At 35.8% G+C, this 27,761-nt stretch overlaps 1 protein-coding gene across 3 annotated transcripts in view; it reads left to right on the top strand.

Annotated features, from left to right (window-relative positions):
• The window catches only part of NAA35 (N-alpha-acetyltransferase 35, NatC auxiliary subunit), an 86,858-nt gene extending 60,351 nt beyond the window's left edge, over positions 1-26,507 (top strand). For 2 of the 3 annotated variants that reach the window (XM_019940388.3, XM_019940391.2), the window contains exons 14-23: positions 2,070-2,176; positions 11,483-11,549; positions 12,919-13,017; positions 13,617-13,795; positions 17,226-17,362; positions 19,087-19,154; positions 21,313-21,453; positions 22,055-22,177; positions 25,193-25,273; positions 26,115-26,507. In XM_019940388.3, coding sequence (XP_019795947.1) covers positions 2,070-2,176; positions 11,483-11,549; positions 12,919-13,017; positions 13,617-13,795; positions 17,226-17,362; positions 19,087-19,154; positions 21,313-21,453; positions 22,055-22,177; positions 25,193-25,273; positions 26,115-26,174 — 1,062 coding nt within the window. In that variant the 3' untranslated portion in view covers positions 26,175-26,507. The remainder of the gene's footprint in view (positions 1-2,069; positions 2,177-11,482; positions 11,550-12,918; positions 13,018-13,616; positions 13,796-17,225; positions 17,363-19,086; positions 19,155-21,312; positions 21,454-22,054; positions 22,178-25,192; positions 25,274-26,114) is intronic. The other variant, XM_073806000.1, reaches the window with a different exon arrangement.
• Positions 26,508-27,761: the final 1,254 nt, after the last annotated feature.

The raw sequence follows: 27,761 nt of genomic DNA, 5'->3' as shown, positions 1-27,761 counted from the left end.
AAACCATTTGACAAAACCAACGTCCATTCATGATAAAAACTCTCAGCAAAACAAGGAATAGAAAGTAACTTCCTTAATCTGATAAAGGGCATGTGCCAAACACCTATAGCTAACATCATACTTAATGACGAAAGATTAAATTCTTTCCTCCTGTTGGGAGGAAAGCAAGGATGTCCACTCTCATCACTCCACTTTCACTCAACATAGTACTGGAAATCTTAGCCAGTGGAAAAAGGCAGGAAAAGTAATAAAAGGCATACAGTTGAGAAACTGAGAAATAATGTTTCTTTACAGACAACATGATTATCTACGTAGAGTACCAAGGAATCTGCAAAGAAGTTCCTGAACCTGGTGGATGAGTTTAACAATATCACAGGATATGAGACCAATTTACAAAAAGCAATTGTATTTCTATATACTTGCAATGAACAATGCAAATCAAAAAATTTAAAGCAGTACTATTTACAATAACATCAAGAATGGAATATGTAGGTATAAATCTAACACCTATTTGGAGAACCTGTATACTGAAAAACTACAAAGTACTGATGAAAGACATCAAAGGAGACTTAAATAAATGGAGAGATACATCTTGTTTGTGGATTGGAAGAATTGATATTTTTTTAAGATGTCAGTTCTCCCCAAAACTGATCTACAGATTCAGAGCAATCCCAAAATCATAGCAGAAATTTTTGTAGATGTCAACAAGCTGCTTCTAAAATTTATATGGAAAGGAATAGGAACTAGTACAGCCAAAACAAATTTGTAAAAAAAAATAAAGTTGGGGAACTCAGTACTACCTATGAGACAGGTGTGCTGTTGGCAAAATGATGGACATGTGATCAACGGAACCAAGGGGAAAGTCCAGAGAAGTTCTGATCCTTAATTAGTCCTTTATTATGTAGTACTATATGTGAAACCATAAAACTGTTAGAAGAAAGGATAGGAGAAAATTTTCGTGACTTTAGGAAAGGTAGAGAATTCTTAGGTATGACATCAAAAGCACAGTCCATTAAAAAAAATGACAAGTTGATAAATTTGAAACTTTAATTCTGTGGAAGACACTTAAGAAAATGAAAAGAGACTCTACAGAGTAGGAGAAAATATTTGCAGATCATGTCTGACAAGGGACTTGTATCGAGAACATAAAAAGAATTCTATAAATGTAACAGTAAGAAAACAGTTAGGGAAATGCAAATTAACACCACAGTGGAATACCACTATCCACCTATCAGAATATCTTTAAAATAAAGCAAGAAAAAAGAACAAAACTGAAAATATCAAGCACTGGAGAGGATGCATTACTGATAGGAATATGAAGTGCTATAGCCACTTTGGAAAATGATGGCAGATTGTTACAAAAACAAATATACAAATTTTACTCTTGCTTATTTACCCAAGAGAAGTGGAATCTGACATTCTCCTAGAAACCTGTATGCATGCCTGTGTTTAAAGCTGTTTGGTTCGTGATCACCAAAAACTGGAAACAACTCAAATGTGTTAGGAAATCAAGTAAGGTATAGTATAGTAAATATTCAGATACATTGAGATTGTTAAGGGCAGAAAATTAAATGTAAATTATTATTAAATAGTAGTGTATTTCAATTTAATAATTTATTATTTTAACTATATTTTTTCCAATTTCAGAAAGTTTGTATGTATTCCAAGGTGTTTATTAGAGATATGGTTATCGACTGACTTGATGTTTGTAACCATTAAATATTTTATAATTTATGAAACCCTTTCTTGTATATTAGCTCATTTGACATATTCAGACCCACCAGTTCACTTTCACTAGTTCAATATTACTACTCTTGACCTGAGAGATTTTTTTCTGCACATTTTTTGTTCTCCTGCATCAGAATACACCTTAAATAGGGATTAATAAGTAGTACCCATTGTGGAGGCATTGTGGAAAAAGAAATTTTCCACCAACTTTTTACATTTTAATCTCTTTTGTATTCTGTGGCATTTATAAGAAGTATGTTCATGTCACAGTAATGACAACTACATGTACAATATGTCAAGATTGTGACAGCATTACTAATATATATAACATTTGTTTTAAGACCACTTTCCTGGTGGATAACAAAAAGGTCTTTGGAACCCATCTCATGCAAGACATGGTGAAAGATGCACTTCGGTCTTTTGTCAGTCCTCCGGTGCTCTCCCCAAAGTAAGTGTCATAAGACATTGTATAGCATGTGTGTGTCTTAAAAGCCCAAGTTCTCTGTGCTCCTTTATAGCAAAGACATAAAAACTGTTGGAATCAAGTCTCCACATGAAAAAATAACTCAATCATGTTAAAATTAATTGATTTCTGCCACATATTATTTAGATTTTTTAAAAATTTTATTTAAATTTATTTAGTTTTGGCTGCATTGGGTCTTCATTGCTGTGCGCAGGCTTTCTCTAGTTATGGTGAGCGGGGGCTACTCTTTGTTGCGGTGCACGGGCTTCTCACCGTGGTGGCTTCTTTTGTCGTGGGGCACTGGCTCTAGCTGGTGGGCTTCAGTAGTTGTGGCTTGCGGGCTCTAGAGCACAAGCTTAGTAGTAGTTGTGGTGCACGGGCTTAGCTGCTCTGCTGCATGTGGGATCTTCCTGGACCAGGGCTTGAACCCGTGTCCCCTGCACTGGCAGGCAGATTCTTAACTACCGTGCCACCAGGAAAGTCCCAATTTAGATTTAAATTGAGGCTTTTGTGAAGTTGATATTGGGTCCAGTACGAGAAGAAAAGCTTACAAGGAGTGATCAGAAATTCAGCAAGTTGTATTCACCCTTACTGTGTGCAAAGCACTGTGCTAAGTAGGCACTTCGGGGAAATAATTACAATGATAAGATTTCTTCTCAATAATCTGATCTAGATAGAAATAGAAAATGCAGATAATCGATCCTTAAATTATATTCTGGTAGAGTCACCTCCCCAAAAACATGCTGCCATAAAATGCTGGAAAGGATCGTTTGAGTTGGCATTTTGGAAAACAGTGCCAACTTTATTGGCATTTGCCTCAGGAAAGGAAGAAAGGAGATGTTATTTCTTAGGAAAGAAACCAGGATGTGTGAAGACATGGTGTTTGAAATTATATATTTTAAGAAAAGTTAGTGGTTCAGCTTTCAATTTGTTGAATAAATCATGCCACATTTCACATAAAACTCTGGTAGCTTCCTGTCTTAGGTTGGTTCTCCAGAAGCTGACCCTGATACAAAGATTCATGTAAACATAATTGAGAAAGTAATTCCAGGAAAACTTGCAGGGTTGCAGGCAGGTGGGACATAAAAAGGAAGAAAGCCACTTGAAGGTGTGCTTCACAGTTGGTAACTTTGGTTTGGTCCTGTCAGGGAGCCCTGGAGACTTGTGTGGATTATACCTCACAGTTGTCCTGTCAGGGACAAGGGAACCTGAGAATTTACACATCTGTCAGTTAAGGACTGCCGCTGGGAGGCATCCTCAGTGTTGGTTACATTTCCAGTTTCATTGACAGTAAAGGCCAAAGTCCTTATTGTTGAACCCATGAGGCCCCATGTGCTCTGGGTTAGACCCCTGTCTTGGTGCCTCTCTGACCTCATCTCTTACCATTGTCCCCTCACCTTCTTTGCTTCAGCCACACTGGCCTCCTTGCTATTCTTGTAACTTAACTGTCCCTCTCTCACCTTACAGCGTTCACATACAATCTGGGGTAGAGGGTATTTTCCTCAAAACTCCCCAGGTTGACTCTCTCACTGCCTTAAGTCTATTCAGTGTCACCTCAGTGAGGGCTGCCCTGATCAGTCAATTTAAAAAGTATAAACCTTCCCCATTCTCCCAACCTGCCCAGCACTCCATTTCTCTCTCTCGTAACAATTATCCTCTTACATACTATATGTAGAGGGGTTCCCAGACCCAAGCCCAGTGTGCGTGCATGCGTGTGTGTGTGTGTGTGTGTGTGTGTGTGTGTGTGTGTGTGTGTGTGTGTGTAGACTTGCCTACAACAAGCAATTCTCAGATGCCAGCAGGGTGCCCAAGAATTCAACTCAATTCTGACACTTGTCTACCTGGAGATAGAATCAGATTCCATAGGTAAAGGGCTTGGTCCCATAAGACCACCCTCCACTTCCCAGGTTGTTACTTGTGCTTCTGACTGACCGACTGGCTACAAATTAGAGGTTCTGACCAACCCCTCCTCTGGTACAGTTAATTTGCTAAAATGACTCAGCTCAGGAAAAGCCATTTGCTCACTAGATTACCAATTTATTATAAAAAGATATTAAAGGATACAGGTGAACAGCCAGATGAAGAGATGCATAGAGTCTGAATGGTGGCACATGGAAGCATGTTCCCCAATGTGGAAGCTCTTGGAAAAGGGCCCAAAAGCTTTCCTTTTCTGGTTTTTATGGAGGTTTCATTAGATAGGCATGATTACTAAATCATTGGTGAGTGGTGATTGATTGAACCTCAAGCCCCTCTCCCCTTCCAGAAATCAGGGAGTGGGACCAAAAGTTCCAAGCCTCTAATCTCAAGGTTCTGATAACGAGCCCCCATTCTTAGGTGCACTCCAATCACCTCATTAACATGAGGAAAGACACCTTTATCACTCTCAACCCTTAGGAAATTCCAAGAGTTTCAGTAGCTGTGAGCCAGGAACTGTGATAAAGACCCAAATATATCTGAGAAATACATATCTGAATGACAAAATACATATTTATTATAAATCATATTGCACTATATAATTTGCTTGTTCATTATGATTACTTCTATAAGAGCCTGTATAATTCTTCATTATGTTTATTTCCACCCCCCATATATATAGAACTATATAAATTCCACAAGGTCAGCGCCTCTAGTTTTGGCTGTTTGTTCACTGTTGTGTAGTAGGTGCTGGAACAGTGTCTGTCACACAGTAAGCACACTTTGTTGAATGAATGAATAAACAAAGAAATAAAAGTTGAACAGTTAGGATAGTTTGGAGTTAGAGTCCAGAAAGTTTTGAATCGTTTGGTAAAGTTTGGTCTTTATTTTATGCTCAGTGAAGAACTGATTGAGTTTTAGGAGGGAATTGGCATAGTAAAATATGTATTTTTTACTTGGAGGCAAATTGGTAGTAATTGATGGAGGCAAAATGTTTAGCTAGGCTAATTCCGTTGTACAGGTGAGAGATGAGGAAGGATTAAACTCTGGGAATATAAAGGAGGAGACAGGTTTGAGAAACATTTCAGTAGTAAAATTTAACAGGAAGCTGATTTAATAGGGGAAGGAAAGCAGGGGGAAAGTAAGTTGATTTAAAACAAGAAACAGAAGCTGATTATATAAATAATACATGGCCACACTTGAAAATTTAAACATGGTAGAAAAATATGTGGAAAACAGTAAAAATCAGCCGAAATCTTACCTCTGAGATAACTACATTTCGATGACCATCACCGTGGATATCTTTGTGTATAAAGACACACACATCTATGACTTTATATATATTTGGGATCACATTAAACAATTTGTTTTTATCAGGAACTTTAAAATTATTTTTTATGGATTGCTTTTTTAAATAAAGAAATTTTAAAATAAAAAATTTTAATCTTTTTTCCATTCAAAAATACATCATGATTTTGTGTCTCAGCGTACCTAGTTAATTCTTTTTAATGGCTGCCAAATGTTTCATAATATGAATGTATTTTATAGGGTAGGGTTACTGCGTGGGAGGACATGTGTAGTTTTAATTTTAATATAAGCAGATTGTATTCTGAAAGATTTCAACAATTTATATTTCTATTAACAGTATAAGAGAGTACACTTTCCCTGCATCCTGACCAGCAGTAGGGGTTATCATTCTTTAATTTTTTCCAGTATGTTGAGTGAGAAGTGATATCTCATTGTTAGTTTAATTTTAGTACTTAATATGATATTTATTGGACATTTAGAATGGTTTTTCTATAAATTGCTTGTTTATATCCTTTGCCCATTGACTTTTTTTTTTGAGGGAATAGTATAGTATTATAGAACATTTTAAATAGAAGATCTAATGAGCATAGTCTTTTTCTCTTTTGTTTACAAAAAAAGTTTTCCAGTTTTAAAGTATTCTTGTTTTTGAAATAAGAAAGTATAAATGGAAGACCTCTTCCCTTTGCTTGATAAACTACCACTTCAAGTATTTCAAGATGCAACTTGTTTCCCTTTCCCTTGACTTTCCCCTCTCCTACTCCTGTAGGATTTTTTTTTTCCCACACACACACACACTGTATTTTATTTTTACAAGAGATAAACTGACACCAAGCATTGCAAATGGATGACCACAACAAAAGCAACAATGATTGCAATTACCAAACACGAAACACACTCATACTATGTCATAATATTGACATTCAGTCCAGTAATCCTCCACTGTAACAGCTCCTTTACTTTGCAGTGAAAATTGATTTGTGTATTTTTGGCCTCTGAGTCCTTGTGGGATTTTTTTTTTTTTAATTCAAACAGAAAGTCAAAAAATTATAATCATCCTCATCAGTTCACTCAGTCCCATGTAATTAATTTTTTTTTTCATCTTGATCTTCTATTAGCACTTTTGTGAATTCATCAGTTTTCCATTAGGGTTCTGAAAATGCGTATTCATTCAGTTCAGCAGTATAGTCAGTTACCAGAAACCTGTACTTGTCAGAGTCTTTTCCATGAATTCCTTGAAGATGAAACCCTTTTATAGGAACATTTTTGCAAAAGCATCAGAGTACACCCAGAACTGTCTGTAAATGACAAAAGACTTAAAAATGACCACAGTTAGGGCTTCCCTGGTGGCGCAGTGGTTGAGAGTCCACCTGCCGATGCAGGGGACACGGGTTCCTGGCCTGGTCTGGGAGGATCCCACATGCCGCGGAGCGGCTGGGCCCATGAGCCATGGCCGCTGAGCCTGCGCGTCCGGAGCCTGTGCTCCGCAACGGGAGAGGCCACAACAGTGAGAGGCCCGCGTACCGCAAAAAAAAAAAATGACCACAGTTAAAGATTTGATGAAAGTTCATAATAATGCAATTGACAAGGAAATTTAGTTATTTCTGAGATATTCATTTTAAAGTAATAACTAGAATTATGACTTATAACATTATACCACAACATGTAAGATTTTTAGAAATTTCATGTAATGTCTGAAACATTTATATTAACATATTTCCATACAAATAACCCAAAGAAAGTTTAGTATTAGTTGTTTTTTTGTTTTTTTTATACTGCAGGTTCTTATTAGTCATCAATTTCATACACATCAGTGTATACATGTCAATCCCAATCACCCAATTCAGCACACCACCATCCCCACCCACCGCGGTTCCCCCTTTGGTGTCCACACGTTTGTTCTCTACATCTGTGTCTCAACTTCTGCCCTGCAAACTGGTTCATCTGTACCATTTTTCTAGGTTCCACATACATGCGTTAATATACGATATTTGTTTTTCTCCTTCTGACTTCACTCTGTATGACAGTCTCTAGGTCCATCCACATCTCAACAAATGACTCAATTTCGTTCCGTTTTATGGCTGAGTAATAGTCCATTGTATATATGTACCACAACTTCTTCATCCATTCGTCTTTGCCCATTGACTTTTATTAAGTGGTTTACTTTTTTCAGAAAATTTGTAGTAACTCTTTGTATATTATGAGAGGTTAATCCTTTATTGCAGATTTATTTTTTTCCCTAATCTTTTGTCACATCAAAATGTGAAAAATGCTATTTGAATTTTGATATGGATTACACTGAATCTGTAGATCACTTTAAGTAGTATGGACATTTTAACAATATTAATTCTTCCAATCTGTGTGCCTGGAATATCTTTCCATTTATTTGTATCTTCTTCAGTGTCTTTCATTAATGTCTTATACAATTTTCAGTGTACAGATCTTTCACCTCCTTGGTTAAATTTATTCCTAGGTATTTTACTCTGTTTGATGCTATTATAAATGGGATTGTTTTCTTAGTTTCTCTTTCTAGTAGTTCAGTGTGACAGTTTTTTATATTGAGTTTGTATCCTACAACTTTACTGAATTCATTTATTAGTTCTAACAGTTTTGGTGGAATCCTTAGGGTTTTCAATACATAATACCATGTAATCTGCAAATAGAGATCATTATAAATTAGCTTTAAATTTCTGTGATTAAATATATCATATATTCAGATGTATGAACTGACAGACACCTGTACTGCCATCCATTTTAAGCAAAGTTTTTATTTTGCTTTTATAAATTCCATTACTGGTAAGGAAATTGATAAAATTTTATAAATACTAAATATATTGTTAATATGAATTAATAATTTTTATTAATTCTCTTATTTAATAAATATAATAAATTAGTATCTACTATTGCCAGATACCTTTCTGGGTTCTGGAGAAAAGATACTCCTGCTGACAAGGAGCTTGCCTTGCAGTGAGAGAGACTAAACAGTAGACAAATATATAATGTCAGGTCATAGTAATGTATAGAAAGATAAGGTAAGATAAGATGGTTCTTTTAGATGGGAGGCCTCTTGGAAGTGGTGATACATGTAAATAAACAGAGAGTGAGCTATGCAAAATCAGGGGATGGAGCTTCCTGACAGTAAGTAATAACTGAAAGGTCTCAAGAGTAGGGCTGAGCTTAGGTTTCAAGGAGTGGGCTAATTTTAATGAATTCATTCTTAAAAGATATTAAAGACCCAAATAGCTTTTGTTTATATGGGTCCTGTTTATTGATACCTACTATTTTAGAAATTAAAACAATACTTTAAAAATATTTATTCTTTTTGAAAAACAGTAAATCTGTTACATGTTAATATACATACATAACATTCATAACTTGCATATTAACATAAAATTTTTATGGAAAATAACTTTTTAAGAAAAATTAGTAAGAAAAGTGGAATTGTTTTACCTTTTTGCAGATCTCTTTCATGTCTGTTTTAGTAGAAGATAGCTGGATTATTTTAACCTGCTTCTACTTTCAATCTATTGTAATATTACACACCATGTAGCCTCTGGAAAAGCCAACTGTACACTTGTGAGAGAATGAGAGCAAAAGGCAAATAACATCTTAATGTTATTATGAAAATAGTTTTGACCTTGTGTTCTCCCCAAAAGCATCTCAAGGGCCACCCCTACCATCACCACCAGGTGAACCTAGGGCACATTTTGAGAACTGCTGACTATAATTTCAAATCCTCCTCTCTCACCTCATCCTTTTCTCTTACTTTAGTCCTAGAGGTAACCACTACATTACAGTTTATGTGTTTCACTTTTATGAATGCTTGTATACTTTACCCAAATATATGTGTCCATAAATAATATCAGTTTATTTTATGTTTTTAAACTTTGCATAAATTTTGTCACACTATATATACATCCTTTTGCCACATGATTTTTTTCCTTTAACATTAGCGTTTTGAAATTGACCGAGTTTATCCAGCAAATTTATTTTATTCGTTAAAATCTGTCCTTCAACTGTACTGCAGTTTATTTTGCTTTTCTCTACAATTGGATATTTACCTTGTTTCTAATTTATCACTGTTGAAATCAGTGCTGTAGTGAACATCTTTGAATTATGTCTCCTTTTGCACATAGACTATATACTTTAAAATATAATTAATTGCCAATCATAGGCATGTGCATCTTCAGCTTTACTAGTTTTGCCAAATTGCTTTCCAAAATAATCGAACCAATTGGTATGCCAGCCAACAGTGTATAAGGATTCCAGTTTCCCCATAGTCTAGGCATTATCAGACTCTTCAGTTTTTGACAATATGACGTATATGAAATAGGGTCTACATCCTCTTAATTTGCATTTTGTCTTTTCTATTTAACAATCTTTAACACTTAGATTCCACATTGTCACACTTATCATTATCCATTTAGATTTAACTACAGTTTGATCCTCATTACTTGCAGATTCTGTATTTGTTAATTTGCCTACTTGCTAAAATGTATTTGTTAACCCTCAAACCAATATTCACTCTGCTCCTGCTGTATTCATGGACACGTGCAGTGTGGCAAAATATTCAAGTCGCCCAACGCTGAGGTCAAACAAGGCAACTCTGTCTTCTTGTGCCTTATACTGTAAACTCTATTAGATACCCCTGTTTTTGTGCTTTTTGTTGGTGATTTTGTAGTTTAATGGCCTCCAAGTGTAGTGATGTGCTGTCTAGTGTTCCTGGCACAAGAAGGCTGTGGTGTACCTTACAGAAAGATTATATGTGTGTTAGATAAGGTTTGCTCAGGCCTGAGTTCATTGCTAATCAATTAACAATGTACATTACATATAGTGTCTTTAAAAAGAAATACAGGTAAACCAAGGTTATACATTGATCAGTTGATTAAAATGTTGGGACCAGAGGCTGGCAGGAACCTAACCCTGTATTTTACCCTAGCAGCAGTGTTTCAGTATTCTCTATTCAGGGTCCACAGCAAGTTTATAGACCATAACTATCACAAATACCAAGAATCGACTGTGTATATAGGAAAGTTCATTGCATGGTAGCCTATTGATGTTATCCTGCTGTTTTAAAAATTCCAATGTTACAGATGTTACAATGTTTTTTTTCCTTTGTGCGTGACTTGACACTTTCTTCTGGAGGACTGTAGAGTTTCTCTTTATTTTAGGAGTTCAAGAGTTTTACCAGAATGTTCATGTGTGATTTTCAACTATTCCTATCTGGAAATCAGTCATTAAAGCCTCAAGTCTTCAAATCAGATCATTTTTCCTATTTTATTATTTATTTAATTATTGCCTCACCTTCATCTGTTTCTTTTTCTTTTTTTTTTTAAAGAGCTCCTTATATACTCTATCTTGTAGATTTTCCCCCCCTGTATTCCTCATGACATTTATCTCTTACTTCTGCTGTGTTGTAAAAAAGTTGTTCCCTAGATCTTCAAGGCTACTATGAGCATCTTTCACCTACTAAATTTTTTAATTTGAAAATCCTAATTTTCAGATCCAGAAAGTCTTTTTTTTAAGGGCTTTATTTTTGTCATCTTAAGTAATTTTCTTACTTTGGGCCTTCCAGCCCAAAGTAAGTGGCCTTCCACTTCTGTTTTGCTGCCACCTGTTCCAGGTGTCCTGCCGTTTCTTTCTCCTGGCTGCTGCATGCTTTATCATTATCTGTTGCATGAACATGACTCTGTTTATCTTTGAGGTTCTGGTCACATTGCTCAGTTATGGCAAACACTTAGGAGTAGCAAGTTGTCAGCTCCTTTCAGTGCACCAGGAAAAGTGTTTACTTTTTCCCATCTCCTTAGGTGCAAAGGCTACTGTCAGTCCCACCTCAGGGAAAGAAAAAAAAATCTTTCCAACTATTCAGCCCTGTATTTCCTCCAGGGCCAGGCAGGTAGCAGATCCTCCCAGACTGTAATGTTAGCAGTCTTCAACTTAGTAATGTATTTGGTTCCATTTTCTCATTTTTCCACTTTCCCTATGTGTTGGTAGCACCTGCAATAATCACCACTTCTATTTGTAGGCCAAATAGTTTAATTTTAATAACAAGAATATTATATTATCTTACAGGTGCTGCCTATATAATAATCACCAGGCTAAGGACTGTATTGATTCCTTTGTTACTCACTGTGTTCGGGTAAGAACTACAATTTGGGTCATTATGGTGGACACTTAAAAATCGTGGTGGGCAGTATCTTCAGTAGCATTAATTTGTGCTATTTTTTCATCTGACATTTCTTATTCATCTTCCCTGAAATTCGTAGGAAATTTCTGTCTCTTCTTACACTCAAGTGGATAGCTTCATAACCTGTAGTCTTCCTGGAACGTTGTTAGATACTGAGGGCACCTTCTGATGCCCTTTCACTGTATCCTTTGGGGACCACAGAAACAGAATAAGCTATGACCTCCGTCTGGGAAGAAAGGAGTTCACTTTTTTTTTTAAAATGGACACAAAAACTTTATTTATTTTTGACCTTATAAACAAAGAATATGGGTAACATCCCCAGGCACTTATCTTTGTACTGCCTTAATGAGAACAGGATTATAGTAAAATTAAAATTATCACTTTTAGATGAGAGCATGAACTTTTTTCAAATCTCAAATAATTTGGAAAAATAAAAACCTTGTAGGTGATTAATTATAAATCATTCTTATTTAATTACAAGCTCTTTATAGACAGCTCTTTCTTGCCTAATTCCAGTTACTAAATATGTGTGTGTGTGTGTGTATATATGTATATAATCTGTATAGATATAAAGGCAGCATGGTTTGATGAAAGGAAAACCAATAAAAGACCAGATTTTATTTTTATTACTAACATTTTATTGTTATTAGGCAGATCACTTTACTTTTCTGTAAACTTCTCAATCTTTAAAAAGTGAAACGTTAATACTGCCTCTATACCTCTTATCGGCTACTTATCAATTAAATGAGATAATATCTGTCAAAGTATGCAAATGTAAAACATTATTATCCTTAAAGAATCTTAAAATGCATACTTCTTAAATCAGAACAAACTTCTGATTCTGTCTGTTGTCTGATTCGTGAAATGTTACAATATTTTATATGAGAATACTGTGTAGGTAAGAATAGGAATAAAGAACCTTAGTCAGGGTTTGTAGGTATTAGCCATTATCTAATTATTAGGCATTCTGGTATATTTAAAGCAGCAGAGAAGTGTCAGCCTTGAACATTGACTTTTGGCTTGACATAAGCAAAAAAGAAACTGTCCTTTTTAATTTGTGGGAAAATATCTAAAGATTGAAGGAAGATATTTTTGCCATATGAAAACAAGTTTCATAAACAGCCATTCCTCTAGCTATTGATAAATTCCAGTATTGTTTCTTAGAAAGAAACACCTATGTAAAAAGTATGCATAGCATGATTCTTATAGACATTTTTTCCCTTAAACAAGATTTTGAAAACTTGTTAACTTTTGAATGTTAATTTTCTTTAGTATAAGCATATTTCATATTGACGGTTAACAAACTGTTTGTGTATTGCAGCCATTCTGTAGTCTCATTCAGATCCATGGACATAACAGGGCTCGACAGAGAGATAAGCTTGGTCATATTCTTGAGGAATTTGCCACCTTGCAGGATGAGGTAAGAGCCAACAAGTTGCCCTCCCTTCCAAAATTAAGCAATTCATATACCTTGACCAGATTTTCAAAAACAATTCTTTGGAACAGTAATTTGGCTATTTAATTTTTCAATATGGTGAATTGACTTAAAATGTAACAGTTATGTATGCCAAAGAAAGGGTTTACAGAACAAAACAAAACAGTAATCCAAACCTTGAAACATCTTATTTTTTTTGATAATCGGGATGAATTGTAAAATATGTGTAGAGCTGTAGTTATAATTAGAGCAAGTTTACATTATAATAAAAATGTATTAATCTTCAAGTAAATTTGTGAGCAGAACCATATTAATAATATAACTAGAGTTATGAAGTCAGTTATTTTTACTTTTGTACTATAAAATGGATATCTTTTTAATTTAGGAAATGTTTAGATAAATGTTATGCTTTGAGAAATGAGAAGTTTGAATGTAGACCTAACCGAAGGTGCATTTGAAAGTACGAATTCTTGAGGTGGTGAGATTTACATTTTCTGCTCATGTGCTATTTTTAGCTGTATGTTTTTGTAATTCTCTCATTACGTTAAAAAGAAAGTTAATGTTATGATGTTTTGTTGTCATAGGCAGAGAAGGTTGATGCAGCCCTTCACACTATGCTGTTGAAACAGGAGCCCCAAAGGCAACATTTGGCCTGTTTAGGTACCTGGGTCCTTTACCATAACCTTCGAATTATGATACAGTATCTTCTAAGTGGCTTTGAATTGGAACTCTACAGCATGCACGAGTACTATTACATATATTGGTAAGAGAGCAGTTGGAGTTAAAATTGGTGGTGGGTGGGATACGTAACATCTGAGAGAGTATCTGTAAAGTAGAGTGTAACTTTAAGGTACTTTTTTATTTACTGTATTTGAAATTTAGTTGTGGGACAATTGAAAAATATCTGTTGAAAATTAGAGCTAGATCATCTTAAACATCTTAAGTGTCATAACAATGTACAAATATATTTTTTCTAGCCATTGTAATATTTATTTAAAATTCACTAATAAAAGTGGCTTCAAAGTAAATAGATTAAGTGACGAGCTTTTGTGGTTTCCAAAGAGAAAGATTAACATACATTTTGCACTGACTGCAGTGATTCTATGTACTAGCTGTGGAATGTACTTAACTGAATTAAAGTTTCAAAATTTGAACCAGATCTTTCTTCTGAGAAGAAATTATGGCTAAGATTATCATTGGGAGTATAACTTGCAAACTATGGCCCTGAGGATTTGTCTCAGGAGCTTTGAAGAAGTTGATAATAGGTGATCTTCAGCAGAGTAGTTCTTTGCTTTCAGTTGGAGATGAGATAAACCTGGTAAGAGGATGCTTGAGAATATTTTAGGTGTGAAATAGCTGTCACAGAAATAAAATAAGAAAATTGAGAGCTAATGAATTCAGTTATCTTGCATCTTTTTCTTAGTCTAGTAAAGTATGGTAATTTAGTTTTGGTAATTTTAAAATAGTAATGACCTATTATTGCCCATCACAGACAGCTAAGTTTAATATATTAGATCTTAATATATCTAAGATATACCTAATATAACTAATTAGATCTTAGTTCATCTTTTTAATTCATATTTAAATTGGTATTTAAGATATTGTATATTCCCTGGAGTCACTGCTGGTGGAGGCAGGAAAGTCATTATTTTCTACACTGTTAACATGGTTTTGTGGTCATGGCTGCTAGGGCTCTTCACAGGTAATTCTTGGTTATGAAAAACAGATAACAACTCTTACCAACAGGTGTTGTTATAGCTACTTGGGATTTTTTTATTATTAATTCATACTAGACACCCCTATTCAAACGAGGCATTTTATAGGGGAACATGCTCAAGTATTGTGGTTTGAGGCAGCTAACTGGAAGCTTTTGTGCTCTTGATCTCTCAAGATACAATTTTTATATGTTTTTTTGCACAATGGATTGGCAAATGATATTCAGATAAATACTCCATTAGAAATTTACCTGAATACTTGAGCAGATTCATTTCTTCTCTTGTTAAAAAAAGAAATTTTAGTTCTGCTTGTAAGTACCCTTCTGGTCTACTTTCATGTTAGTTTTAACTGCTTTTTAGTTTCAGAATTACAGATTGGGCTCCAATATTTTCACAAGGTATATATACACTGTTGTTGTTCTTCATGAATGTGATTCCTAAAGCATGTGGACCCTTCTAAAATCAGTAGAAAACAGTGATTCTTAAATTTAGCGTGCATCATAATCACTTGGAAAGCAACTTGCTGGGGCTCTGTTCCTAGAGTTCCTGGTTTACTAGGTCTAGTGTAGGACCCACTGAATCATTTGCATTTCTAACTGCTTTCCTGGTAAGACTGCTGCTGGTCCTGAGTTTTTGTAATTCTCTCATTACGTTAAAAAGAAAGTTAATGTTATGATGTTTTGTTGTGATAGGCAGAGAAGGTTGATGCAGCCCTTCACACTATGCTGTTGAAACGGGAGCCAGAATTGGTATAGAGTATTAGCACACTTACTCTCCTTAGATATAATTAGATATAATTATAACTCTCCTTAGATATAATTAGATATAATTGTGTATTAATTTTGATAAAGCACTTTAATAAAAGCTCATTGAAATATCTGATATTTGAAAGGAAAGTCCTGGATTGTGCCAGCTACCCCCTTTACTCGTCTGTCCTTCGGTTAGATAGTTAAAAGGTATCATTAGTTCCCTATAGAAATCTTCTCAGGACTTCCCTGGTGGTCCAGTGGTTAAGACTCTGCGCTTCCATTGCAGGGGGCAATGCCTTCGATCCCTGGTCAGGGAACTAAGGTCCGCACGGCAGAAAAAAAAAGAAGAAAAAAAGTCTTCTCATTGAGTTAAGAGAGGTTACAAACCCTCATTTTGTAGTGTGATGGGGGAAAAAATTCATTTGTATCCTATAAAAGTATACTATATTGAATGCTTTTCTTAAATTCATTGCCAGGAATGATTTTCTCTCCATGTGAAATTATATACGTTAAAATATATATATATACTGGTTTGCTTTAACTGCCAGGAAGCGTAGTGCTGTTTAGCTTTAAGATACAGTATCTAAGTCATTCCAGGTGTATCTTTTCATTTGTTTTTGTTTTTTTCCCGTGCCACATGACTTGCAGAATCTTAGTCCCTGACCAGGGATTGAACCTGGGCCACTGCAGTGAATGCGCCAGGTCCTAACCACCGGACTGCCAGGGAATTCCCTTGTTTTGCTTTAAAATGTTCTTTTTTATGTTTTTTTTAATGTGTTTTAATATTATAACCTGCCTTATAACTGTTTGAAAAATTGGGGGAATAGGTGTCATACACTCAAACTTGATCATAATAAAATTTCTTATAAATCTTTGATTTTCATTAATGTAGTAGTGGTCCTTAATTTTATTTAAAGAATATATATTCATATCCTAGATTTAAACTGCTTTTCTGGCTTAAGAGAAAGTATTGTTTGTTAGTTTAAACTTACGAAAATTTAGTATCTGGTGGAATAATCTGTATCACATTTCCTTATTGAATAAACTCAAGTAAATTATATGCTAGCATGTTTATAATTTTTAATTTTTTCTGTATTTGTTTCCTTTTGTAATTAATAACAAAATAAGACATTTACTTAATAGGTTTTGGAGAAATGTGACCTATATTGATACAGTAAAAACAATTGAATGGCCATTCATTTGATTTACATATATATACATAATTATCAAGAAATCTCTTTTTAATTGAAGTATAGTTGATTTATAATATCGTGTTAGTTTCTGGTGTACAGCAAAATGATTCAGTACTTTTGCAGATTCTGTTCCATTATAGGTTATTACAAGATAATGAGTATAATTCCCTGTGCTGTGTAGTAAATCCTTGTTGCTTATCTTACTTTATATATAGTAGTTTGTATCTGTTAATCCCATACGACTAATTTGTCCCTCCCCACCAGAAATCTTTAAAAAAGTTGTAAAACTCATATCATTGTAGGAAATTAAACAAAATTTTCCGTATTGTGTGGCAACAAGTAAGGGAAAGTTAATCATTTGTAATGCCCATTTCTTGTAAGATCTAATCTGTCAATTATCTAATTGAATAATTTTGTTTTTGAAAAAAACTTTTAAAGCATTATAAAAAATATCTCTTTATTAATACTAGTACTTGCGTTGACCAAGCTATCTTATTTAGACATCTGCCATTAACTAACATTTTCTTTCCATTAAGGTATCTCTCTGAATTCCTTTATGCATGGTTGATGTCAACATTAAGTCGTGCCGATGGCTCTCAGATGGCAGAGGAAAGGATAATGGAAGAGCAGCAGAAAGGCCGTAGTAGTAAAAAAACAAAAAAAAAGAAGAAAGGTAAAAAAAAAAAAAGAAAGAAAGGTGCTGTGAATTTTATTTATTTTTATACAGCAGCAGGTCCTTATTAGTTATCTATTTTATACATATTGGTGTATATATGTCAATCCCAATCTCCCAGTTCATCTTACCCACCCCCACCCACCCCGTTTCTCCCCTTGGTGTCCATATGTTTGTTCTCTACATCTGTGTCTATGTTTCTGCCTTGCAAACCAGTTCATCTGTACCATTTTTCTAGATTCCATAAATATGTGTTAATATATGATATTTGTTTTTCTCTTTCTGACTTACTTCACTCTGTATGACAGTCTCTAGGTCCATCCACTTCTCAACAAATGACCCAGTTTTGTTCCTTTTTATGGCTGAGTAGTATTCCATTGAATATATGTACCACATCTTCTTTATCCATTCATCTGTCGATGGGCATTTAGGTTGCTTCCGTGACCTGGCTATTGTAAATAGTGCTGCAGTGAACATTGGGGTGCATATGTCTTTTTGAATTATGGTTTTCACTGGGTATATGCCCAGTAGTGGGATTGCTGGGTCATATGGTAATTCTATTTTTAGTTTTTTAAGGAACCTGCATACTGTTCTCCATAGTGGCTGTATCAATTTACATTCCCACCAACAGTGCAAGAGGGTTCCCTTTTCTCCACACCCTCTCCAGCATTTGTTGTTTGTAGATTTTCTGATGATGCACATTCTAACTGGTGTGAGGTGATACCTCATTGTAGTTTTGATTTGCATTTCTCTAATAATTAGTGATGTTGAGCAGCTTATCATGTGCCTCTTGGCCATCTGTATGTCTTCTTTGGAGAAATGTCTATTTAGGTCTTCTGCCCATTTTTTGATTGGGTTGTTTCTTTTTTTAATATTGAGCTGCATGAGACTGTGAATTATTTTTAAACTTAAGAAATAAGTAACATTGGAGTGAGCTACCTGTGCATTTTAATGGGTGAATTAGTCATTATATTTTAATTCTCACCCATCTTCTCTTCAGAAGGTATAAGGGTAGAAACTGAGTCACAATATTGGTACAAACCTTTTGGTTCCTTTTCTTGCTTTTCTTTTACTGCTTTGCTATTTCATGTGTCAGAGGACCTTAGGACAAGAAGAAGTAGCCACATGGAATAAGATAGGTTAAGGAACAAGACAGCAGGAGACTTTTGATACTCTTTTGACAGAAGGCTGACAGTTCAGGAAGGAAGGAAATCTGGAGTTGTGCTGTTACAGTCAGCACAGAAGGATGATCACAGAGCACTTCAGCATACTGCCCAAGGACCATGAGGAGAAAGAAATGTTTCAGAGAGACTCCCCTGTTAATCACTCATGGGAGGGTACAGATAGGCTACAATTGTTACAAAATAGTGCTTTGTGTTCCCTTCAGATTTCAACACTTTGGGTGGGTCATTAAATGACTTGTATCCATGGCTTTCCTATAAAAGAAGTCCCTGTATTGTGACTTGAGAAGAAATTACAATTAATTCATACTAAAATCTTGTGGTTTTAACTATTTGGGAACACAGTTATTGTTTAAACTTTCTGCTATATTTTATTATTTGTATATTTGGGCCATAAAATAAAATTTAGCCTGTAGGAACAAACTTTGAAATTTTAATTTAGTAAACAAGGTAGAAAGAAGGTTTTTTTAAAATTTAGATTTCTCCTGCAGTAATGCAAGAGGAAGAGGGAAAGAGTTTGGATGATTTTCTTTCTAATTACAGTTCGCCCATTGAGCCGAGAGATCACAATGAGCCAGGCATATCAGAATATGTGTGCTGGAATGTTTAAAGTAAGTTGCTACATTGCTATTACATTGTTTAATTCTTGGGTTGGCCAAAAAGTTCGTTCAGTTTTTTCTGTAAGATGGCTCTGGTAGCACTTAGTTGTCTTTAACTTCATTTGAAACAATTTTGTTAGATTGTCTGTGACAGCTGTCATATTCAGTGTGCATTTAAAAATGACATCAAAATTGGTGAATTTTTGTGTAGCCATTTTAATATTGAAATGGAAGAAAAGCAACATTTTTGGTATATTATGCTTTATTATTTCAAGAAAGGTAAAAACACAATCGAAACGCAAAAAAAGATTTGTGCAGTGTATGGAGAAGGTGCTGTGACTGATCGAACATGTCAAAAGTGGTTTGCGAAGTTTTGTGCTGGAGATTTCTCGCTGAACAATGCTCCATGGTTGGGTAGACCAGTTGGAGTTGATAGCGATAAAATTGAGATATTAATTGAGAACAGTCAACGTTATCCTACGCGGGAGATAGACAACATACTCAAAATAGCCAAATCAAGCGCTGAAAATCATTTGCAGCAGCTTGGTTATGTGAATCGCTTTGATGTTTGGGTTCCACATAAGTTTAGCGAAAAAAACCTTCGTGACCATATTTGTGCATGGGATTCTCTACTTAAACGTAATGAAAACGTTCCGTTTTTAAAACAAATGGTGACGGACAGTGAGGAGTGGATACTGTACAATAATGTGGAATGGAAGAGATTGTGGGGCAAGTGAAATGAACCACCACCAACCACACCAAAGGCTGGTCTTCATCCAAAGAAGGTGATGTTGTGTATTCGGTGGGATTGGAAGGGAGTCCTCTATTATGAGCTCCTTCGGGAAAACCAAACGATTAATTTCAACAAGTACTGTTGCCAGTTAGACCAACTGAAAGCAGCACTCGACAAAAAGCATCCAGAATTAGTCAACAGAAAACGCATCATCTTCCATCAGGATGACGCAAGACTGCCTGTTTCTTTGATGATCAGGCAAAAACTGTTACAGCTTGGCTGGGAAGTTCTGATTCATCCACCGTATTCACCAGACATTGCACCTTCGGATTTCTATTTATTTCTGTCTTTACAAAATTCTGTTAATGGAAAAAATTTCAATTCCCTGGAAGACTGTGAAAGGCACCTGGAACAGTTCTTTGCTCAAAAAGATAAAAAGTTTTGGGAAGATGGAATTATGAAGTTGCCTGAAAAATGCAGAAGGTAGTGGAACAGAAAGGGTAAATATGTTGTTCAGTGTAGTTCTTGGTGAAAATGAAAAATGTGTCTTTTATTTTTTCTTGAAAACCGAAGGCACTTTTTGGCCAACCCAATAAAATGAACCCTCTTCTGTGATTCTTTCCAGGTTCTAATTTCACCTTTATTTTTACTATCTGCTTGAAAATTACCTTTTTTCAACGTCTAGTGGTTTACTAATTTGTTTAACAAATATTGAACCCTTGTCATGTGTCAGATATCTTGTACTGGCTACATTGCAGCATACCAAGTCTAATCAGATGTGATCCTTGTGTCACGTGCCTAGTTAGTGACAGGCCAGGTGACATATATGTGGCATAGGTACTAAGAGAAGGAAGAGTTTACTTCTGATTGATGATCAGGAAAGGTTTCTTAGAAGAGATGGGGTCTGGATTTTTTTTAGAAGTGTATTAGGAATGGGGCAAGCTCCACAGTAAATGGCTTAAGCAAAGCAGCCATTTTTAGGAGTTAGTAACTCTTAAGTTGTGCTTGGCAGTTCAAGAAATTATTTAAGGCAACTTATATTAAAATACATAAAACAATATGGACTTCTGTTTGAAAAACAGGACCAATGCTTTTCTTATAAAAATTATATTCTACTTTCTCTTCAGGAGCTTTTACTTGAAGGTTTCAAAGCTATTATAAAAGCATTAGGAAGAATAATGTGCATGTGGCATCATTTCACTAGGAAAATTAGTAATATATTAGATATTGGAACTTGAACATTTTTTTGTATAAAAGGTGGCTCAGGATATCAAAATGAATACTAAAGTCAGTTTTTCTCTCCCTGTTTCTGATTTCTGAGCCTTTTTTTGATTAACTATGTGTAAATAGCTGTTTCTTGTTTTCTATTCTGTATTAATGAGGATGTTCACATTTTCATATTAATACCATCTGTTTTTCTCTCTTTTTTTACTGTAGACCATGGTAGCATTTGACATGGATGGCAAAGTACGAAAACCCAAGTTTGAGCTCGATAGTGAACAAGTTCGATACGAGCACAGATTTGCTCCATTCAACAGTGTAATGACACCACCGCCAGTGCACTATCTGCAGTTCAAGGTGAACCTGCTCCTTAAAATAATTGTAAAATAGTTAGTCTTAGACCTCCTTGGATATGGGCTGTTCGTACCTAGACATTTTGTTAAAATAGTCAAGTCAAACTAGTATTGGATCAATGGGATAAAGTAATAAAATAGCAGTTTTAAATAGTGGGAAAATTATTTGATTTTGGATATACTCATCACATTAACAGTTATTTAAACATGAGAATAATATGAGGTGTGGTATATGAAGGTTGAAAATTGAATAGGGGGCTTCCCTGTTGGCGCAGTGGTTGAGAGTCCACCTGCCGATGCAGGGGACACGGGTTCGTGCCCCGGTCCAGGAAGATCCCACATGCCACAGAGTGGCTGGGCCCGTGAGCCATGTCCGCTGAGCCTGCGCGTCCGGAGCCTGTGCTCCGCAACGGGAGAGGCCACAACAGTGAGAGGCCCGTGTACTGCAAAAAAAAAAAAAAAAAAAAAATAGGGACATGCCAAATGTTTGCTTTAGTGTCTGTATGTGAATGGATAATCAGTGTAGAATTCTTTAATTAAAAAAAGGTATTTTAGAGTTTTTTCATATTAAGCATGTTTTAAATAATAGTATTTCTTTTTTTTAGGAAATGTCTGACCTCAATAAATATAGCCCTCCTCCTCAGTCTCCAGAACTGTATGTGGCAGCTAGTAAGCACTTTCAGCAGGCAAAAATGATATTGGAAAATATCCCAAACCCAGACCATGAGGTAAGACTGCAGTCACAGTAATTCTAGAGGAAAAGCTTGGCAGGAAGTACCTATCTTACTACTGGATGACAGTACAGTTTAATTATAAAACGAACCTTATAGTATTAATAAATGAAGCCTGTCAGTGTTTCTGCTAAGGATTTCAAATAGCTTTGCTAACCTAACCTTGTCAGACTTAAAATTATTTGATGAAAGAAGTGATGTAAATATCTCCTTTGTGTACATTTAGAAATCAATGCAAAGAGAAATGAAGACTTAGAACCATAAAGTAAGCAGAAAGAATAGAAATAAGATCCAGATTGATGCACAGTTCAGTTGTTAAGATTTAAAATTTTTGATTTGTAGTTTACTGTATTAAAATATAATTATATAAATCTTAAGTCTAAAAAATGATCTGGTCAATTATCACAGGAAGTAAAAATAACTGTATTCCACTTGACCATTTAAAATAAAGACTTGTTTTTGAAGACTATTTTGAGTATCATTCTACAGAGTTTAGAACTTGTAAAATATAAAATACTGTTTCAGCCTTTTGTTAGTTTCATAATTTATACCTGATTTTATTGAAATGCATTTATTCTGTAAATGAGAGTTACCTGTAACACAGACCATTTTGTGGAGTATATCTTGGTACAGCCTCCATGGAAGGGTATTTTAGCAATCTGTCAAAAATCACATGTCCTTAGGCCCAGAAATTCTGCTTCTTGGGATTTATCTTATAGATACATGTGCACATGTGAGAAGTGATGAATATACAAGAGTATGTATTACAGCAGGATTTGTAATAGTAAAAAAATGAGGAAACTTTAGTGTCCATCAGAGGGAACTGTTACATGACTTTTCATCGTGCAGTAGAGTACCGTGCAGCCCTAAAAAGGACAAGGAAGATATTTATTTACTGTAATGGAATGTTCTTCAGAATATAAGACGTTTAAAAAGCAAGCTTAAAATCTGTATGTATAGTATGCTGCCCTTTCAGTCAAGGGGAAGAAAGGAAGACTACATGTATGTGTGGCAGTATTATATGAATATAACATATCTCTGGAAAGATACATAAGAATTAATAACAGTGTTTGCTTCTTAGGAGGGTTGCTAAGTGCCTTAGGGAAGAGGGGTAGGAGAGAGATGACTTTTTTAAAAAATCATATATAGTCACGTAATGAAAGAAAATAAAAGGGGGGAGTATAAAAATTAGAGGAAGGTGCCTGTAATAGATGGAATATTTCTTTTAGTGGACTTCATTTATTTAACTCAACAAATATTGTTGAGTGCCTACTAGGTCCTAAGCACTCTGGTAGGTTCCAGCAGGGAAAAAAACACAAATCTGGGCCCTCCTGGGGGCAGGGGAGGCAAGCAGTGAATAAATAAATGTTATATAGTGTATTAGAAGATCATAAGTACTATGAAGAAAGATCAAGCTGGGAATAGGGATAGTGAATGCTACAAGGAGGCAGGTGGAGGGGATTAGACATTTTTAAATAAGTTGGCCGCTGAGCAAGCCCTGGAAGAAGGTGAAGAAGCAAGTCACGTGGCCCTCTGGGGATGGAGCCTTCTAGGCAGAGGGATCCACTATGTGTAAAGGTGCAGAGGTAGGAGTGTGCCCTGTTGTATTTGAGGAACAGCCAAGGGCTTTTTTTTTTTTGGCGGTACGCGGGCCTCTCACTGTTGTGGCCTCTCCTGTTGCGGAGCACAGGCTCCGGACGCGCAGGCTCAGCGGCCATGGCTCACGGGCCCAGCCGCTCCGCGGCATGTGGGATCTTCCCAGACCGGGGCACGAACCCGTGTCCCCTGCATCGGCAGGTGGACTCTCAACCACTGCGCCACCAGAGAAGCCCGCCAAGGGCTTTGTGTTGGAGTGAGGTGAACAAGGGGGTGAGCTGTTGGAGAGTTTTGAGCGGAGATGTGACCAGATCTGATTTTTGTTCTAAAGGATCACTCTGGCCACTGTGCTGAAAATAGACTGTGGTGGGACCAAGGGTGGAAGCAGGAGAGCCAGTTAGAGGCCATAGCTATGATCCAGTTGAAAGGTGGTGGTGCTAGTGGATCCGAAGTGATTGCGTCCTCTGTGAATTTTAAGGCTTAGTCAATGGGATTGATTGATGGTGATGGATTGGATGTGGGGTAAGAGAAAAAGAGTCAAGGATGGTTTTGAGGTTTTTGGCCTGAGCACCACCAGGGTAGATTGAGTCATGTAGGGAAGACTGTAGGCTGGAGCATGGGGGAGACAGGGCTGGGAAGGTCTGGAGCTCAGTTTTGGACATGGCTTTTGGATGTCCCAATGGAGTAGTCGTGTAGGTAAGTGGATGTGTGATCTGGAGCTGAGGAGAAGCAGTTACTGAACTCGTGGTGATGTGTCAAGTGAGGTCACTAAGAGGGCAATGGGAACTTATTTTCCTTCAAGCTGCCCATTACTTCCTCTTAAGAGAAGTGAATATTTCATTCCATTGTTATTCATGTGTTCAGAAGTCTTTTAGACAAATGGTTGTCAGAAGTAACAGTTAACACTTAAAGGACACATTACCTGCCAGGTGTGGGTCTCAGCTCATAATATATATTAACTCACTTAATCCTCAGAACAAATCTTTGTGGGAAAGGTAAATTATTATCCCTATTTTTACAGATGAAGAAACTAAGGAACAGAGAGGTTAGAAAACTTCCAGAGGTTTCATAGCTAGTTAGTGGCAAAGCTGGAATTTGAAAACGGACAGCTTAACTTCAGAGTCCATGCCCCAAACACTACATTGTATTGTCTTTGTAGGACTTTGCAGTGTAATATCTTTCATTTTAATGAAAAAGAGATACAGTAGCCCTTTCAAGTCTTCATGGTTGACTACTAGAGTTCTGTGTTACTAAAAGACGTATGATGGTGTTCATGTTTTTAAATTGCCTTTTAATAAAATATTTTAATAAAATAGCAACACGTACATCGTGCCAATTTCCTCTTATTATCTATAAATCAATACATTTTGACTATGAATTTTATGTTTTGATAGCTTAATGTTGCTCATTGTTTAGGTCAATAGAATTTTAAAGGTTGCCAAACCCAACTTTGTGGTTGTGAAGTTATTGGCAGGAGGACACAAAAAGGAATCTAAGGTAAGTATATTGTAGGGAAAATAAGTGGTCTTAATTTATTGTAAAACTTCATTTTTTTTTTCAGTAAGATGAATAAATATTACAAAAAAGTCAAAACGCTCATAAAAACTATTCTAAAAGAGATTCAGTGGCAGAAAATAGATCAGAGCTTGCTGTTTTTCCTTGAAACTTAAAGATTTTATTGACTTAAAATCTCTAAAGTCTTCGCTTCCATGTAAATTACTGAATGACTTAAGGTAATAAAAAAATGTGTGTAAACAAATTTATGGGAGAGTTATTTAAAAAGTCATCTGCCTTTAGAAAAGTGAATGCTTCAATAATTAGAGCCTTTAATGGCTCAGGACATGGAAGATTCTGTAAGCTTCCATTGGTAATGCTGTTGTATCATTAGTGCTGTATCAACATTCAGTGCAGAAGAGGCCAACCACCGAGGCATTTTTGGTGGCATTTGCCCATTATATGCGTAACGTCTGTTTGTTTACTCCCATTACTTTTCTGTGATCTCTCTTATCTCCTGCTCTGCTTTAGCAGTGATTCATTTCATTGCTCAGGAGTATCAGCGACCCTGGAACTAAAAAAAGAATTGCTGGCGCATGACCTTTTCCTGTAATTTAAGTCCATTTTCCTTTGTTAACTATTCTCTGAAGTTAGAAAACCGCTGCTCAGCATGTTTTCTAATGACCTTCATAAACCAGAGATAAGCTACATCATTTTCTTTTAAATCTCTTTTGTGCTGCCTTGTCTCTAAAAGCATGAGAAACTCTAAAATTATAGTAGTCTTTATTTTGTTTACTGTCTGAATATGTATAAGATACATAAATTGACTTTGTTTTCTTTACAGGTTCCTCCTGAATTTGATTTCTCTGCTCACAAATATTTTCCTGTTGTGAAACTTGTTTGAAAGAGAGACTGAAAAGGTGACCAAAGAGGTGAAGTCTACTTACAGATTCTACTCTTAGAGGATCTATCCATCAGTCTTACATGAAGTGAAATGGATTTCTTGGGTAACAACCCATTATAAGGAATACTTTTAATTTGACAGCCTTACATGACGTGAATGAAAACTGCTGTTTTAAAGTGGTTTATTATGTTCCATGGATGAAACTGGTCTTATTGAATGCATTGATGAACATTATATGGTTTTATTACAGATTTACTCAGAAATCATTTTTTATGAATGATTGAGTGAAAATAGTGTTTGTAAAGGTTAATAAATTTCTTGACAAAAAATGCACTACTGGAGATGAAAAACAATAGCACTTTGTTGATACATGTTAAGAATTGAAGGTGTTTATTACTCTTAATGTTTGAGTAGTTCAAACATTATCCAAAAGAAGTTTCAAATTAAGGGATTTTTTAAACACATGGGATTTGGGCAAAATACATTTTAAAGGGATTTTGGGGGGCCTCCTAGCTATATAGGGAGACTAAATTACACGGGGATTGTGATTTTATGTGTCATGGTATCTTAAATTATATACCTGTCAGAATATAGATTTTTTTTTTAATCCTTTAACTGTTACTTTTGGCACTTTTAAAAGATTACACATCATGTTTGCTAGTGACATTCAGAAGATAAGACTGTATAGATTTGTTCATTTTTAGAGTTAGGTTTCAACACGGCATACTCCTTTCTGTTTACTACTTCACAGTTTAACCCATCAGACATTTTCAATCAGGGTCTTTCCAGCATCCTCTGGCTTTGAAAATTGACTTAAATCACCTATACCTACAAATGCCCAGTGCCAGTGGCTTCACCCTTCTTCCTTTGCTGCCAGTTCCTCTTCCTGTCTCTGCTCTGCTGTTCCGTGTCAAGCTGCCGTGGCCTCTGGGGGCCTTTCCTTCTCCTCCACAGGAAGCAATACTATTAGCAGAATGAGCTACCCTGCGCCTAACTTAAATTGACTTTTGGCTTGGCTTAAGACTAGCAACCATTTTATATTTGCTCTGTGGTTTCTGAGTTTCAAATATCCTAATTCTTATTTGACACCTTTCTTGCAAATGTGATTATTGAAACTTTATTTCTGGAAATATTTGCAAGCAGCTAACCTGAGCAGATCTTGTCGGCTATAGAGTAAGAACTTTCCTGACCCCCTCCTTCGTGGCTGTTGAAGTAGACTGGCGACACGTGTGTCATCCAGGAACAGCCAGTAGGCATCCGGAAATCTCAGAATCCAGAAGTCTTTAAAAATAAAGTAGGCTGTACAGTAGAAACGTGAGCTATGAAGAGATAAAGAATATACCTGTTGTTAGCTATTTGGTTAGTTTTTTGAGAAGGAACACTGTTTCTGGCTGGTAATTTCTGAACACTTCAAACAAAAAAGACAAAGAAATGGTAGAAAAGAGGCAGTAGAAGAAAGAATTAAAAGAAAATGCATAGAGGATAAAAAACAGCAAGATTTTGCAGACCACCAAGAAGAGCCTGAGGCAAGCTAGAAGAATGCGGGGTCAGGGCCACCAGGGACTGTTGGATTAAGAGGGCACTCTG

Source organism: Tursiops truncatus, chromosome 6 (genome assembly GCF_011762595.2).
Source record: "Tursiops truncatus isolate mTurTru1 chromosome 6, mTurTru1.mat.Y, whole genome shotgun sequence".
Classification (NCBI taxonomy): domain Eukaryota; kingdom Metazoa; phylum Chordata; class Mammalia; order Artiodactyla; family Delphinidae; genus Tursiops; species Tursiops truncatus.
Note: the sequence above shows the minus strand (reverse complement) of the source record. Positions and strands in the feature narration are given on the sequence as shown.